Genomic DNA, 17726 nt, shown 5'->3' on the forward strand with positions numbered 1-17726 from the left:
GACACCGCCCGCCGCCCCACGCCGACTAAAAAGGGATACGCACACACCCCCTATTTATACTCTCTGGCGCGGTCCAACTGTTGCCGAGCCGCGGGGGGGGATGCTGGGGGAGGCACCCGGCCGCTCCTGAGCCAGCCTGTCCTCTCCAAATCTCGACCTGCGGACCCGGCAACAACACAGAGATCTGCACAGGGATCGGCCTCGTCGGACTCCGCGCTGGTGTCTGCAGGGTTAGTCCCGGGATCTCCCCCTCCAACCCACCGCCGCGCGGCGCCTGTTGGTTTGGCCCAACGCTCGGGGAGCGTTGTTTTGCTCATCTCCTATTCACAAACACCTTTTGCGCTCAGTTCTTTGCGCAAGCGCCATCGCCCTCCCCTCCGTTGCAGTGGTCTTACGTAAACTGCCTAAGGCGCCCGTGAGGTGCGGGCAGAGGAAATGGCTGCAGCGGGGAAAGGGGCGTCCGGACCCCTCAGTGCCCAGCGCCCGGGCCCGTGACGGGCTGCTGGAAGCCGCGGAGCTCCGCGGCAGTGCCCTCGGCCGCCCCGTGCCCCTTGAACTCCTGACGGGGGCCGCCGCCGCCCTCGGGGCCGCCGATACAAAATGGTGCCCGCGCCCCAGCGGGGGCCGACTTCGCCTTCCCCGGGTAGCGGGCGGGCCCCGGCCGCCGTGACGGGCCCGTGGGGCCCAGGGCGCCGCCTCGCTGCTCGGCAGGGGGCGCACGGTGCCGCCGCCTTTCCGCCCGCGGGGGGCGAGGCCCGCTCCGGGGAGGCGGGGGCCGTGAGCGACGAGGCCTGGCCGAGGCCCGGGCCCTGCCTTCCATCGGCGCGCACCCGGGTGGGGCGGTGAGGGCTGCCCCTGGCCGCGGGGCCGCGCCTGTGAGGGCTTTCGGGGGGTTCGCTTCTTCCCTTCCGCCTGACCGTACTGCTTTGTGAGGAACGGGCGCAGAGACATTCGCTTTTTCAGTCTGGGGACGGACCCAGGTACGCTGAGCCCCGATCTCTCTGCTACAAGTCTCCCTGGGCTTTCAATTTCCCCTTTTTTCCCTTATTTTTTGACCCACAGTGCAGCTCCTGTACTAGTAAATGCGACCGTTTTCCCTTTTCTGCCCATCTTTGAGATTAAATTGCTCATGAAGAAAGAGCTTGCTGTGACCCGAATGGTTTCAGTTACGGGCACCACCCGAGCAAGGACAGCAGACCTTGGTGTATATTCAGCTTATCGCTACGCTTGTGAAGGACAGAGAAGTGCAAAATATTCGAGGGGAAAACGATGAGAACCTGGATGTGGTAACAGCAGAACCGACGTGGCCAACAGCCCACTGCCAACATCTTTCTGTATTTCAAGACCGCAGTTTTAACGCCTTAAATTCCACCCGCAAACAACACGAGAACCGTTTAGCAGCCCTCTGACCCCGCCAGCCCCCCCCCCCCGTTAACGCCCCGAGCTGACGGGCCGGCCGCCGGGGCGGGGCCGCTGCGCCTGCAGAGCGCCGCCCCCGGGGCCAGGCGGCACCAACGGCAGGCGGCCTTGTTGCGCGGCCGGCGGGCGGCGCGCCCATTGGCTGCGTGCGCCGCGTGCGCCCGGCGCCGCTTCCTGCCATGCGGCCGGAGGTGAGCGGCGGGGCCCGGCTCGGGGGGCGGGGGGGGAGCGCGGCGGGGCTCCGGGCGCCTGTGGCGGGCGGGTGGTGCCTCGCTGCGGGGGGAAGGCGGCTCCGGACCCGGCTGCAGCTCAGGCGCCCCGCTGCTGACGCGCTGTGGTAAGCGCAGTCCCAGCTGGAGGTGGTCCCTCTGGGTGGGCACGGCGCGCCCGGCCCTCCTGAAGGCCGCAGAGCGCAGCCGTCTTCTTCTTCTTCTTCTTCTTCCTTTTATTGTGCTTAGGCGGCTGCTGCCAGGTAACGGCGGGGTTTAGTTTTGCGTAACAGCAGCGTTTGCTAATTCAGCTGCCGGTAGCTTCTGATTTATGAAGTGGGTAGTTCGGAGCTATTTCCAAATAATACAGGTTTTGTTTGCACAGCGAAGACTTCTACGCTTTTAATCGAGGTAGTGTGAAGACACCAAAAATTGCTGAAGAGAGCGTGTGTGTAGTGACGCAGGGTTCTCGTCTGGTGTGCTTCACAGACGTGCTTGTGCCTAAACATAGCATTAATTTATGAATCAGGTCACCCTTTCAGTGCTCTTCTAATCGGCTTTTCAGCATAAAACGAAGCAGGACCAGATGAGTTGTAGTCCATCTTGGTTAGTGTTTCAGCTTGAGTGACAGGTTCACGTGAGTTAACTTCATACAATTTCCCTAACCCATCCTCAGGTGTCGGGCTCAGGTCGAGTAGGCTTCATTTAACCTTGAAGGAATTAGAAATTGTCGCTTCTCAGTTTCCCAGATCTAATTTTCTGATCCAATCACTTTAGGAGACATTTTCTCGGTAAGAAAAGTCTGTAATTTGTCAGTTTCATTACCCACCAAACAGATGAGTTGAACCAGGTCGTTATCAGCATGTTCTGAAGAAGGTGAAAACATCGATTTTCTGTTACCATCAAGCACAGGACTCGTGTGATGAAAACTGTGCTTTTCATTCCTTTCTGATGTAATTTCACCGATGAATTGCAGGAGATGTTAGGGCGAGTGGCCAATAGGGTGGCAACTTGATGTCCTTTTGAGGCAGAAAAAAAAGTTGCTCCAAATAGAAGTGTATTCTTGTGTGTCCAACTGTGTGGTGGCTTATGGAAAGTGCTACTGAGAATAGAATACTATTGTTCAGTTTAAAAAAGTTTTAAAGGTAGTTGAACATGATTTTTTTTTCTCCACCTGTTCTTAGGTCTTTGGTTAGTGTTGCAGTTTTGTTCTGTATGTAAGGCATAACAACTTGTTAGCAAAGGATTCTCAGAAGCAATATTTGGTCTGTAGCTTAGCATTCTGCTCCCAGCCAGCCAACTTTTCATTTTAAACTTCCATTTCTGGAAGGGATGGAGAGAATGATTATCTTGATTATCAGATGATCAGTTCACAATTTTGTTATCCCAGAAATCGCCTTGCTTCAAATATCACGACTTAAAAAGACAGGAAACGAGAGGGTCTAATTCTGTATGAATGTAAAGCAACGCATTCTTTAACTCTGGGGAGGGTGTTTGTAGATGGAGAAAGGAGGCCTCTAGTCTATGGAGGGAAGGAAGGTCATGCACAAGTCTCCTACACAATAGTTTGTGGAAGAAGGTGGTTGGAACAGAGGTAAGAGACTGATCATAAACCTCAGAAGGTTGGGAGACTGCTTGTATAGGATACGGTGCATTCATTTCATTTAACTGCTTGTCACAGTATCTGATGTGTGCTTTTAGTTTGTGAGTCCTCAGTTTTCCAAGCAACAAAATCAGTAATGTTTTGAAATCTCCTTTGTGCTGATTATCAATCCATACGTGTTGTGTGCTGTCAACTGCATTTCTGAAATCTTGGTTCATATGTAGTAGGGTTTTTACTGATTCTTTCTTGAGTAATTAAATATTTGTAATTGATCCTAATACCCCAAAAACCACGTTCTAACTTGCTTTTATGGTTTTAATGTTTGTGTTTTTTTCCTTCTAGATAAGAAGCTCAGCATAAGTTTGAGGCTGCTGTAGTACGATCTGTAAACTTTGATGCCTTTCCTATTGAATGTTACTATCTTTTAGAAAAGTGAGTGTCTTTTAATTCCTCAGTGGTGCATTGCCTTAACCCTGAGCTTTTTTTTCTCAGCAGAAAATGAACAAAGAAACAAGAATACAAAAACAACAACAACAACCAGACAAACAAAAAAAAAAACAAGAAAACAACAACCAACCCTTGTGCTTACTAATCTGTATGTAAATTTGGAGTCTTGCTTGAAAGTGGTGTGTTATTGACCACCTCTCCTATGATGACAGGCTGAGGGAGTTCAGCCTGGAGGAGAGAAGGCTCCGGGGAGACCATACAACAACTTTCCAATACCTAAAGGGGGCCTATGAGATGGCTGGGGAGGGACTCTGTGTCAGGGCGTGTACTGACAGGACAAGGGCTAACAGCTTTGAACTGAGAGAGGGTAGATTTAGATTAGATATTCGGAAGAAATTCTTCCCTCAGAGGGCGGTGAGGCCCTGGCCCAGGCTGCCCCGAGGAGCTGTGGCTGCCCCATCCCTGGCAGTGCCCAAGGCCAGGCTGGATGGGGCTGGGGGCAGCCTGGGCTAGGGGCAGGGGGCCCTGCCCATGGCAGGGGGTTGGGACGGGGTGGGCTTTGGGGTCCCTTCATGCTTTGGATATGCTGAATTATTCATGCATCAGTGTGTAAACTGATGTTTTTCCTGAACACCGAAGTCTTAATTTAACTTGTTGCTCAGCTGAGACGTCCATGGGTTTTAAATTGGGTTTGTCTTTTAAGTCAGTCTGTCTAAAATTGTGTCCTGTAACTAGGAAAAAAAAATGAGTGGTAGTGACTAACTTGCATATTAACTATCATCAGTAGCTTTTTTTCCCTAATTTTGACTTAATAAACTTCTCTTGTACTGTTGGGAGGTGTGTGTATGAATTTGTGGCCTGTGGTTACTGGACACTGGTTTGTGTGTGCAGTGCTCCAGTTGGTAGAAAGGGGCCAAAAGTGATACTGTGATTTACGCATGGAGTCTGTGATACGTGAGCAGCTTCCATAGCCCGGTCACAGTTACAGACCAAACCTTAAATATGTATTTAATTTATTACATTACGGGGTGTTGACAGCTGGGCCGGTTCTCAAAACCTGTATGGTTATCACTCAACTTCAGTGGTTGAGCTTGATGCAAGTAAAATCTGCAGATCCTCTGGAAGTTAGAACTTCTAGAGGATGCACAGCAGAGGTCCTCGAGCTTTGTCCTTATCTGTTCAAATTCTTCTCCCCGTGTTCATCTTGTGTTGTCACGTGTTCCAGTTACACTATCTGAAGTCTAAGCTCGTTTTAGGTTTTCCTGAGAATGATGGCCTAAGGAGAAAAAGGACGGCTTAAGTCTTTGAAAACACAAATGCTAGGAATAGACGTACAGTAGCTTCCTTTTAAGTAATTTATTTAGTTCCTGTGCTAGTTCATAAATTGATGCTGAAAGGTCAGTTTGGACATGAAAATTAAAAATTTTGAACAACAACAAAAAGGCAAAAAAACCCTACCCCAACCAACCAAACCCAACCACCAACAAAAAAAATCAAACCTGCAGCCAAAAAATAATTCATCCTGTGACTGTTTTCTAGAGGAAGCAAAAATAAAAGCATATTACAAAAATGACTAGTTTAGTGAGTGGAAAATGCTTTTCCTGTTACAAAACTGTGGTGTTAATCTATCAAAATTATTATTATTATTATTATTTAGAATATAGAGCTTGCTTTCATGTTGATGCTGACTCAGTCTCTTTGGAAAAACAAAGATGTGTCAGGTTGATACGGATTTGTAAAATAGTTGTGTTTGAAGTCATTTTTTTCTTTCACTTCTGTTAAATACGTTGTTTTCTTTGCTTGGTCCTTGCTGGGAAAGAATGGTTCAACAAGTTCCAGAAAACATAACTTTCCCAAATGAGGAAGAGAAGATACTGGAGCTCTGGAAAAATCTGAATTGTTTCCAGGAATGCCTAAAGCAATCAAAGAACAGACCTAGGTAAGAATCAACTAAAAGCTGTTTGTTGCAATGCAAGGTTGGCTTAGCTATAATTACTTTTTTTTTTTTTTGGCCGCAATTCTCTTTGGAGATAGCAATCTTGGCTAATGTTCTCATGTCAGTTATGATTTATATTTCAGTTTATGAAGAATCAACAGTATACTAGTAGTAGTAATAAAACAGTAGCTTCCTGCACGGTAAGTTTATAAAATAAATCTGTAGGTAAGAAAGGACAGCTCCCATGCCTGCCGGCTGTGGAGCAGCGTGCTGACGTTTTCAGTAGTAACCTTGGTAGAACTGGCAATCAGGACCTGAGGGAGTTGAGATAATGCCTTTATTTCCTCTGCCAACATAATACTTGTGTTGACTGCTAACAGCAGAGCAAGAAATTGATGTTGCCCTGGTAAGACACAGGAAGCATAAGCACACAGGTACAGTTACCCTGTTTGAAGATTTGATGCTGAAGTTTGATTTAATTAAGAATGTTGTCTTGTGTTACAGGTTTAACTTCTATGATGGCCCTCCATTTGCTACTGGGCTACCACACTATGGCCATATTCTTGCAGGAACCATTAAAGACATAGTAACCAGATTCGCTCATCAGAGTGGGTTTCATGTTGACAGAAGATTTGGATGGGATTGTCATGGCTTACCTGTGGTATGTGTAATAAATCTGCCTACAGATATGTCTGTTGGTTCCTCTTTCCATGGTGTTCCCTGCTCATCAGTCATGTTTATATTGCTCTTACGCCTGGCATGGTCGCTAAGAGAGAAATAGAAGTTCTTTGTCCAGTGTGTTGCTCTGGCCTTTGTGTTCTAGCTTCTGGTGTTTTCTGCTGATCATATGCCCTTCTTCAGGCACTCTGTTACTTGCTGTAATCATGTGTTTATTTGGTATGTATTTCAGAAACCTTTTTTTTTTTTCTTAAGATAGTAAAGACATATTCACACTGAGGCTATCCTTTAAAATGTCTGCTTATTTCAGGTGTAGTACTCATGAAAATTCAGAAGGATAGAGACCCTTCAGCCCATATAATGCATAGAACATTAACTAGAGAAATTATGTGAAAGCTTTTGACAGCAGTGTGATTTTTTTTTTCCTGTTTTTTTCTCAATGCTCCCAGGAATATGAGATTGACAAGACCTTAGGTATCAAAGGGCCAGAAGATGTGGCAAAGATGGGCATTGCAGAGTACAACAACCAGTGCAGAGGAATTGTGATGAGATACTCGAAGGAATGGGAGGTAAGTGAAGGCTCAGTGTGTGTTCTGCTGTGTGTTCCTTAACAGGATGTAGAAATCTGGTATTTACTGGACCTCTCTTTACTGTGTTTTACGGTGTGGTGAAGCACACCAGAGGGAGCACTGACTTAAAGAGCAGGTGGTTTTTATGCCAGGTGGATCGGGTCATGATGTGGAGTCAAGAGTGTAACCTTGCAACATTTTGCAGACCAAAGAGGGGAGGCAGCCTCAGTGAGGAGGATTTCTGACTTTAGGTTTTGAAAGGGGTAGGTCCTCAGAATGTGGATGGCATACGAGAATCACGTAGTGGTCCCTTGGTATAAGAGACCCTTTGCAATGACTTCCTCTTCAGAGGTGGATGGAAAGAAGCAACTGCTCTTTGCTCTACAGATGTTATGGTGGGAGCCAACTTCTTAAAGAATTAAACATTACAAAGAGAAACTATACGAAGTTGTCTGGATTTCCAATGTGGTATTGTGATTGGTTTATTCAGAAAACTCGTTTGACTTCATCTGTGTAAGTTGTTCTGCTGGGGTGAACTTTATCCTTCTATTTGGTTACATGCATAAATCTCATGTCCTTAACTACTCTGTTTTTTACTGGTGATCCTGAAAGGGGAACATAAGAAAAACATTGTGCTTCAGATCAGGGGGACTGCTGTAATGTCAGGAGGTTATCTTAACGTAACCTGGAGCAGCTCAAAGTGTCTAACTAAATTGATACAAATTGTCTCTTCCTTTGTGTCTTCTCCTGTATGGAAAATTTAAAGTGAAGTCTGACTTGAATTGGTTTTCAAGTGGAGCAAATAAAAGCAATGCACATTGACATCTATTGGCTTTTCTGGTCCCCACTTCCCAGTGTTACTGCAAGAGTGTAGGAACAATTTCTATTTCTGGAACAGCAGAAGTTCTAGCATCTAATTTTTGGGTCAGAATTGGTGTGGGTAGATCCTCACTCTTCCAAGAGAGTCTTGGTCTAAACTTTTGCAATCCATGAAAATAGCGAAGGAGAGAGCATTGGTCTTTGTAGACTCTCTTTATGTTAGAGAGCTGTTCCAAGTAGTTGGGTTTGATATTTTCTTGGATGCATGGTTTTATTTGTAGCTCTTGATAATATTCGTTCTCTATATAGGACCTGGTACTTCTTATTTTTGTCCTTGTTATGTTTTTCTTTCTGTATATATGTTTACAATAGTTGTGAATGGGAAAGAGGAGGTATGCATGAAAACAGTTGTAGTGGGCCAGAATAAAGTATGTTTAACCCATTTGTATTTGCTACTAGTCTGGTATGTATGTGAAGTGATGACTTTTTTTCTTCGTGGCTTTCTGGAGCTAAGGCACAGCCCAGGTGCTTTTCCTGGCTGTGCCACTGTGACACACTGCCGCTGTGCCACAGTGACAGCAGGTGATAGCAAGCCCCTACAGATGAGGGGAAGAATGGATCAGACTTTTTCAGCTTGCAGCGAGAACAGGGCCTTTCTAGTTTGAAGAACTGTAGTTCCTTTATAAAATTTAGGCTTACAGTAAACCTTTATCTTCACCATCGCTTGTTTTCTTTACCAGGCAGAATAATCATTTTTTTTTCCTCATCATCCAGAGGCTCGTCTACCTCATTATGCTATATGCTCTCTAGTCCTGCTCTATTCCTTTTGGTTGAAATAGAAATTTCTTCGAGTATCGTTTGTCTCATGCCCTTGAGAGCATTTTTGAAGCTATGGCTACTGTCCAAAGAAACTACTATCATTGCTAAAATAGCTGCAACCTAAATTTGAGCAAGTGACTGGGTTAAAAGAACAGGGTTTATTCTTCCAAATAAACAGTCATTCATCCATACTTAAATTTCGTATTTCAATGATGTTAATGATTCTTGGTTGTTTTTAAAAAGAAAAATGGGTGGTGTTCTAGTTGATGTTATTTTTCTTATGTCACTATTAACTCTACATTCAGCAAGTGGTATTTTACAGTGCTGTTTAGTCTGAATTAACAGTAGTCTTCTTAACAGTAAATTGATTTTATATTTTGTTCTGTGTGTACAGTTGAACATGTATGTGTGCATATCAACACACAAACATGTATTTCAGATGATAACAATAAATGGTTTAATTTTTTTTTGTGATTGGCTGGTAATAAGTTAAAATATTTTGTGACAGTGTTAGGAAAGGAATTCCCAAAATTCCTCCAGGAAATAGTGTTTATTTTCTGTCTGGAACAGCTAAAAAAGGTAAAACATCGTGAAAAAGAAGTTCCTTGGATGCATGAGATCTTTGAGACCAAATATAATACTCCAGCTTCTTGGGTCTTTGTAATGATCAACTGTAGGCTTTGGATCTTAATAGTGGAATGTCAGAGTGGCTTAAAAGTCAGAAAAAAGCATACGTATTTTAGGAACTCAGGTATGCTGTGAAAATGTAGAAATGAGAGAAGTCATTGGCTCTCATCGCTCTACTAGTTTGACATTCAGCGTGGCCTGCATGTAACAGTATCAGGAGAGGTGTTTCTGGGCTCCGTTATTTGCAGAGCTGACTGTTCAAAAGTTGCAAATTAGCAGGAAAGTACCCTGTCCCAGGTGGACTCCATAGCTACCTTACTACTCGTTAGTTTTCATATCCTGTGCCAGTGGGCGTGAGCACATCTGTCCTGAGACAGGGACTAGTGCCTGTCAATGTCGTGGTCTCTGGCAGCCCTTTCATAGCTTTGGGAAGTCAAGGAAGGCAGTTGGCCCTGAAAAAATTTTTGATAACTCCTTGTGACATACCAATTTCTTTCATCATTTCCTTGTCTTCTAATCACATCGTGTTTTGGTAAAACTGAAAGCTGACAGACTGTGTTCCAGGTTTCACTGTCTCTGGAACCAGCAGCTTTAAAAATGGAAAACAAGATCCCTGTAGTCAGTAGCAATTCTCAGGCATTTGAACCACAGCTGAACCTTGAAAATGCATCTCTGTTCCACCACCATTTCTATTTAGTAGTGTCAAATGTATTTGACTATTCTGTGGTCTTGAATCTAAACAATTAAGGTTTCATTCTTTGCTTGTCTTTGTTTAAATACACTGTTTTAAGCTATGTCAGGCTTAAACATTTCATAGAAGTGTTAAGTGATTTGCTGATACGGGACAAATGCTGCACTTCTAAAATCAAGCTTTTTACAGAATAAATAGTGGAAATATACTGTGATCTTTAACGTTAAGATGCCTTTTAATCTGATTTCTTAACAGTTCAATGTAACCAGACTAGGACGCTGGATTGATTTTGAAAATGACTATAAAACTCTTTATCCTGAGTTCATGGAGTCTGTGTGGTAAGTTAACTTGCATACCTTGCACATATGCTCTATGAATTTAAAATGTTAAGAAGGTTTCAGTTACTGTAAACAGTATTGATCCATATGTCACTAGAACTGTTTTGAAATGTGCCGAGTTCAGATAAACAGTGGGAAAAATACAGAAGGCGAAGGGGATGTGAAATCTCTTGATGCCTATTTGAGGGAATTAATTGAACTGCTTTTTCTTTGAGGATAGTAGGGATTTTCAAAATAAAGTAAGTATGGACAAAATAAGTATTTCAAAATAAGTATGAACAAGACTACTCTTATTCAACCCTGAAGTCTTATTACTCCATGTCAACCTCAAAGCAGTTCTGGTGACATATGGATCGATGTGTTCCTTGCTCCATTTAGGAAGTTCTCTCTACCTTCTTGATGTTCTTCACAGTGTTAACTTTAAACTCTGTTCAGTAAACCCCCTTCTTTAAGCTTGAACTTAGAGGCTTGGAATCTGCTGTTATCATGTTCTTGGCAGTGTAATTTGACAGCTGTCTGGGACTCCTGTTGCAGAGCTAACTTCAGGAATTTTGGCAACATTTTCAGAATGACTGTTGGAATTCTAAAAGACAAGATGACCTTTGAGGTTGAGGAAAAACAACTGAGCTGATTCAGTGGAAAACTGGCAACAATGAGTACTTCAGGTGATAGAGTTACAAGGTGAATTACAGGGAAAGGTTTGGCAGAGCGTATGCTGACAAAAAGCCATTGAAAAGTAAATATATGTATAGTAAAGTATTATTGATGTTCTTTGGTTTTACTAATAACCTTTCTTTATAGAGCTGTGTAGTTGGTTTCTTATGTAATTAAATGGTTTGTATAGGTATGATAAAGGATTGATAAAACCTCCAGATGTCTCTGGAACCATTGCAGAGGCCTGAAGTACCAGTGAGTTTTTGATGAGCATTGCAGGGATAATAGGAAGGAAGTAGATGTATAACTAGTTTAGCTGAAGAAACCCTGCTTAATGATAAAGCTAAGACTGACAAGAAAGCCAAGGCTGGCAAGAAACCTACCTCTTGTAAAATTATTTGGATCCAGACTTTGCATCTGAAATCTATGTGATATGAGAGATTTCAGGAAGCATGTATGCAGACAACCTTCTAATTCTGTGTTTTTTGCTTCCCGGTGCTACTATTTTTCTGCGTAATCATGTTGCAAAATATGCTTTTAAAAGGCTGTTTTAGAAAATAGGATTGTCTACAAAGTCTAGGTCTTGAAGGGACATACTACAATACCATTGCCAACCTGCTTGCACAGAACAGGAGGTGGAACCACTGGTGTTCACACAGAGTGGATGGAGGAGGGAAATGAAAAAGGAGTGCAGGAAGCCTGCCCCAAGGCTAAGGGAGGTAAACTTAGAGAGCACTCTAGTTACAGTAGTGCTTTTGACAACATCATGTAAATTTTTCTAAAGGAAGTCAGGTGGTTACCAACGCAACCAGCGAACTGAAAATCTGTGTCATTCAAGATGCATTTTGTCTATTAGGATTATTCATTTGAATGGTAGATTCAAGTGTACTTCTTAAAACTGATCTGTTTTAATGAGTTTTTTCGTTAAAAAGATTTTAAAAAGTTGTAATATTTTAGTGCCTGGATAACTATGGAACGGAAGCTGCAGATTAATTTCTGCACTGACTGAAATCTGGTGACCGTATTGACCCGTCCAGTGTTTTTCTTGCTATGTTCTGCCTGTGGAAGTAGAATGCTGCTCTTAGACACAGAAAAAAAACATTGATAATAACAGCAGTAAGCATGGCAACCATGGATTTTTGAGGTTAAAATATGGTAAGGATTTTGTCTTCAGGCTTTCAATCAGTTAAACCTATATGGTTAAGTTAATTTTTTGGTTCTAACTCTTCCTGGGGCTGGCCATTCTAGAGTGGGCTCAAGTACAACTTCTGTTGTTCTGTGAAATGTGATGGGTTTGTGTAATATTTGTACAGCTCATAAGACAGATGCGGTGAAATTGAGAGCAACTTGATATGACCTTAAATTTTTTACTGACCTCAGATTGGTCTGAAAAGTGTATGAGCTTTGAAGAAAGAACGGTAACTTCTAAACTTTTTGTTTCTGCTACTGGCTTGTTACGTGGTTTTCAGGCTTGCAGATAGTTTGCATCTCAAGAACAGTTTTCTCTGGCCATTGAAGAGGAAAAACTCTGAAGTGTCAAGGAGAGGAGGGGACAGCTCAGTGGTCAGAACTGAAGCACGTTCCTGATCTGATGATTTGCAATGTTTTTTTGACATTTGTGCGTGTAGGTTTTGTTAATCAGCTTTATATTTCCATGTAGTGGCTAAAATTACCCTTTGCAGTTTGAACATAAATCAGTTTTAAAAACAGTTGAAAGCTTCGTGTTTGTTTCTGAAAGACTTGCTTGTACAGTGCAAAACCACACAGTGCTCATGTCACACTGGTGACAGTAACATTTGCTATCTGCTTTTGTGTTCTAAGATGTTCTTTAGCCCTTTTTGCAATATTACTAGCAAGTGGGTGAGAGGAAAAAAGAAAAAATCATTCCTAGTTACAACAGAAAATGAGTACTTTACGTGATTGAGATAATGGTTATGCTGTATACTGTGAAAACGAAGCACAGGGCTCCTGTCAGTGGCAGGGCTTTTTGTCTCCCCCTCCTCTACCTGAACCATCTCAGTTGCTGCAGTTTGTTTCCCCTTTAGGGTTGTTATTTAGAAAGGACCTCAGATTTCTTCCTTGACAGAAGTGGCCTTTGGCCTCGCTCCCCTTCGATGTTCTGTAATAGTGTCAGGCTTGGGGTGACCCTGTCCTGCTTCTAGGCTACAGCTGAAGAGGTTGTAGGTTGCTCTCGAAACTGGAACCTTTGCCTTGGGTTGCCTGGCTGTTGTACCACTGCTCGCTATGTGTAGCGTTACTTTCCTTTTGGCTTGAGGTTTTTTCATACTGTTGAGCCGTGTTACTAAATGTCATTGTCCAGCTGCCCTTGTTGTAAGGACGAATGTAACTGGAATGTCGTGGCCTTGTTTTTTTCCCACTCTTGTGTAAGTCATACAAGTTGTTTTCTGACTTTATTTTTTTCTGCATGGGGAACTCATCCAGCACTAAAACAGAATGACTTCAAAACAACAGATCTATGGGTCCTCATAGGAACCACTGCTGTATTTTGTGTATTGCATGACATTTCAGTGATTCGCTACAGGGATAGTGTTCACAAGGAAGAAGTCTGCTTTGTACGTTTTTCTAGTAGGTATCTGCGTACATTCCTTTCGTGTCTGGGGCTGCAGATGTTCGGGTCAGCATCTGCCCGGCCACGCAGCATGCATGCTGGAGGGCTCGAATGGGGAAACCCAACCGCCCAGGAATCCTGGAAGAGATCATGGACTGGCCGGAGGGCAGGGATTTCGCAGTGCTGACAGAAGAGGTAACCCACGCTGAAGAAGCACCACCGTACAATGAGTTGCCAGAAGACAAAAAGCAGTATGTGTTGTTCACTGACGGATCCTGCCGTGTGGTAGGGGGCCATCGGAAGTGGAAAGCTGCTGTGTGGAGTCCCACACGACAAGTTGTGGAGGCCATGGAAGGGGAAGGTGAGTCGAGTCAGTATGCAGAAATGAAAGCTATACAACTGGCCCTAGAGATTGCTGAAAGAGGAAAATGGCCAGTACTGTATCTCTACACTGACCCATGGATGGTGGCAAATGCTCTGTGGGGGTGGCTGCGGCAATGGAAACAGAACAACTGGCAGCGCAGAGGTAAACCTATCTGGGCTGCTACCCTGTGGCAAGATAGTGCTGCCCGGGTAGAAAACTTGGCTGTAAAGGTACGTCATGTAGATGCTCACATGCCTAAGAATCGTGCCACCCACCGAAGAACATCAGAACAACGAAGAAGTGGATCGAGCTTCGAAAATTGAAGTAGCCCAGGGGAGTACATACCGACAGTCCTTCCGGAAGAATGATAAGAAATTGGAAAAATAATTGGCCTTTTGGAAAGGCCCCTTTTGCGTCTCCTGCACCCAAGCTACTCTGACTACTACCTGTTACTGTTACTAAGAGCACAGTCCAAACGCTTCTTAAACTCTGACAGGCTTTGTGTCACGACTACGTCCTTGGGGAGCCTGTTCCAGTGCGCGACAACCCTCTCGGTGAAGAACCTCTTCCTGATATCCAGCATAAACCTCCCCTGCCACAGCTTGACACCGCTCCCTCGGGTCCTGTCGCTGGTCGCTAAAGGGAAGAGATCGGCGCCTGCCCCTCCGCTCCCCCTCGTGAGGAAGCTGTAGGCCGCGATGAGGTCTCCCCTCAGCCTTTTCTTTTCCAGGCTGAACAGGTCAAGTGACCTCAGCCGCTCCTCGTACGTCTTCCCCTCTAGGCCCTTCACCATCTTCGTTGTCCTTCTCTGGCCACTCTCCAACAGTTTCACATCCTTTTTGTACTGTGGTGCCCAGAACCGTACACAGTACTCGAGGGGAGGCCGCACCAACACAGAGTAGCGTTGCAGCGCTGTGATCACCCACGTGTGCCACTGGGACGGAGCATGTCCAGAGTGCATTCAGCAGCCTGCTGTTCACTATCCCTTGTGAAAAAGGAGAGAAAAGTAAGCTTCAGGAGTCAGGAGGTAAACTCACACCATTCATTTCAAGTACAAGCAAAAAATTGATAACTACAGGAAAACAACCTTCCAGGTTGCAGATCAGCACGGGGGAAGACAGCTTCAGGAAGCCATTTACCTTCTCACTGTCTTCACTGACGGCCCTAGGCACCAGCATTATGGAGCGCATCTCCGCAACAGGGGGCTCCTTCCAGTTTGAGCTGCTCTCCAATGCAAGTGGGAGGCTGTACAGTCGTCCCCTCGCGTGAAACTACGTACTCAGGAACGCTGCTCTGCTACTTCCAGATAAAGTTACTTCAAAAGCTGGATGTGAGGACCCAATTTCATTTCCAAGGGAAATAAAAATAAAAAATAATAATACCACCACTGCAGTTCCTGATGTCCTGCTTGTACCTGGAACGTTCTCTGTAGCTACTACATCTCTTCACTGTGCTGGAGAAGATGCGGGGACAGAGAGGCTCGCAGACACAGCTCATCTAGGCTAACTCACAGCCTCCTTAAGGCTGTATGCCTCGCAGTAGCTTTCCTTGTGCAAAACAATCCCTGGTGCCCCACAAAGCAGCTTGCCTTACTTGTGGGTGCCACGGAGCCCTCAAATACCAGCCTTGCGGTCTCACAAGCAGGATTGTGCCGGGTTGGCCGGTGCAAGAGCAAACGGACTGCCCAGCAGTATCATCATTTCCGAGGAAAGCATTAATCCGAGAACCCGAGAGGCCGTCTGCCCTGGAAGAGGAACTCCCAGAGTCCGATGGGACAAAGACAGGCAACACCACGTCCTCCAGCACCACACGGCTGGAGAAAGGGCACCGCGACATGAGTTTGTGGCGGAGTCCTTCGTTCTGCAGGAAAGGCCCTCCCAAAATCTCGCCTCGGCTCAGGGATTCACTCGCTTTCTGCCCCACCACGCCTCTCTCAGCACGGCCACTGCCACTGGAGGCAGTCGATCTCAAGCGAGGCGAGGGGCGCTCACCCCGCTCCACAGCGGTCCTGCTTGTGCGAGGCGTGTACAGCCCGTACCTGCGACCTTGGACTTCTCCGGCTCAGTGCTCAGCCTGTAGTTCTTCCTTGAGAGAGCAGGCCCAGCACCTCGCGACGTCATTCTTCACAGGCACCGGTGCCAGAGCGGGCATAAGACAGGCAGACGCCTCGACCCAAACCTGCTGGGGAGGATGCTGCCGTTAAACTTGTCCCTTTCTTGCAGGCTCACGAGCGTGGCCTGAGCAACCCGGATAAGCCGAAGCCGAGTCCTTGCGCTAACGGCAAGGCCATACAAGAGCCCAAAGCCGGCTGCCAGCCCTGCTCTCACCTGTCCCACCTCTTGCCAGCCCCGACCTCCTCTCCAGCGCTGCAGTGCTGTGATCACCCACGTGTGCCAGTGGGAAAGAGCGTGTCCAGAGTGCTCGTCCCCGCTGCCATGGGCTCCCCTGCAAAGCAAGCAGCCTGGGGGAAGATGGGCGAGGGGAGCGGGGAGAGGCTGGCTCAGAACTGTATTGGGCTTGGGGGCTGGGGATTAGGGCCAGCACTTGGGGCTAGCGCATGCCTGGTTCTGCAGCGTGTTCTGGGCTGGCTGTAGGGATTTGGGGCTGGACGTTGTAATCATGATCGGGTTGTCCTCTGCTCTGGTCCAGGGTGGCTGGAGCCGCTGCTGCTCTTGGGCACTATGGAGCTGTGGGGCATCCCCACTCCTGTCAGTCTGAGGGTGCTGGAGCTGCTGCTCTCGGGTACCAGGGAGCCAAGGAGGGCCCCAGTCCTGCCTGGCTGGCGGTGCTGGGGCTGGTGCTGCCCGACGGTGGGGAGCCTCAGGAGGACCCCGGTGCCGCCTGGCTGCTTGCGCTGTTGGTGTTGCATTCGGCAGCTAGGTAACAAATCGTCTTGTTGGTATTGCTTACATCACCCTCGGGGATTAGATGCCCACATCGGTGGCGAGCAGAACCTGTGCTTGAAACATCTTGGTATCTACCTTATTTTGTCGTACCACTCCCCATTATTCCAAATTGTCAACAGCAGCCTTGCGAAGCCCATGCATGTGATAAGGCGCCGTGGTGCGTTATGATGCCCAAGTTCAACGTGGGTGGGGAGGGCAAGGAATTGTAACTGCGTGCAATTGTGGTTGTGCAACAATCACACCTAAGCATGGTTTTCACTTGGATGTGGGAGATGCAAGCTTGTATCGTACTGATTCTGACCTGAAAACTCATGGGCCTGCGCTAATGAATGCGCAGTTAGAAACAGAGGGGTGTTTTAATGGAGTGCAACTTTGGAATCTCACAGGGAAAGTTCATACTACAATTCGTCAAAGACACTTTAATTTCGCGGCTCCTAACTCTACGTGCCATAGTCTAGAGGGTGACGGTTGGCTAATAACTGGGACATGTGCAGCCCAAACGACACGTCTGGCTGTGTAGATCGTAACCCCTTTTGGACAATGTGATTAAGCCAAACGTGCTTACTGGAATTGCGTTGCTTTCCTAATCAATCTAATGGGGGGGAGGGAAGGAAGCAGGGAGACACGGCTTAGTCGTGCGAGTGAGGCTGAAGCCGACGCGCGTCGTGATCTCTCAGCACAGATGGGATTGGCAGCAAGCTTTATTGTGATGGCGGCTGGGGACTGGAGCCAGGACGTGGGGCTGGAGCACGGCTGCTCCCGTGGCGTTGTTCAGGCCGGCCGTAGGGATTTGGGGCCCGATGTTGTAACCGGGAGCGGCTTCGCATCTGGACTGGCCCCGGCGTGGCTGGAGCGGCTGCTGCGTTCAGGCACCGGGGAATCGCTGGAGGACCCCCGGTGCCGTTTCGCTTTCAAAGCTGCTGCTGCTGCTGCCCTGAGCACTGGGGGTTGTAGCACGTCTGCTCCCACGCCGTCTTTGGGTCTGCCTCTGGGTATTTGGGGCCTGATGTTGTAACGGGGAGCGGCTTCTTGTCCGGGCCGTCCCCTGCTGGCTGGAGCGTCGTCTCCGCCTAGGCCC

At 46.6% G+C, this 17726-nt stretch overlaps 2 protein-coding genes across 6 annotated transcripts in view; one reads left to right on the forward strand and one right to left on the reverse strand.

Moving 5' to 3' along the window:
• Positions 1–788: 788 nt before the first annotated feature.
• IARS1 (isoleucyl-tRNA synthetase 1) overlaps positions 789–17726 on the forward strand; it is a 127401-nt gene continuing 110463 nt past the window's right edge. The window contains exons 1-6 of one of the 5 annotated variants that reach the window (XM_080606622.1): positions 789–980; positions 3574–3663; positions 5498–5617; positions 6119–6275; positions 6742–6861; positions 10073–10155. In XM_080606622.1, the coding sequence (XP_080462748.1) occupies positions 5499–5617; positions 6119–6275; positions 6742–6861; positions 10073–10155 (479 nt within the window). In that variant the 5' untranslated portion in view covers positions 789–980; positions 3574–3663; position 5498. The other 4 variants (XM_080606620.1, XM_080606621.1, XM_080606623.1 and 1 more) reach the window with 4 other exon arrangements.
• LOC308200482 (PHD finger protein 7-like) overlaps positions 11861–17726 on the reverse strand; it is a gene marked incomplete at its 5' end in the record, with an annotated part of 9117 nt that continues 3251 nt past the window's right edge. The window contains one exon of the mRNA XM_080606346.1: positions 11861–17718. The remainder of the gene's footprint in view (positions 17719–17726) is intronic.

This window comes from Anser brachyrhynchus (genome assembly GCF_964034855.1).
Source record: "Anser brachyrhynchus genome assembly, chromosome: 10".
Classification (NCBI taxonomy): Eukaryota; Metazoa; Chordata; class Aves; order Anseriformes; family Anatidae; genus Anser; species Anser brachyrhynchus.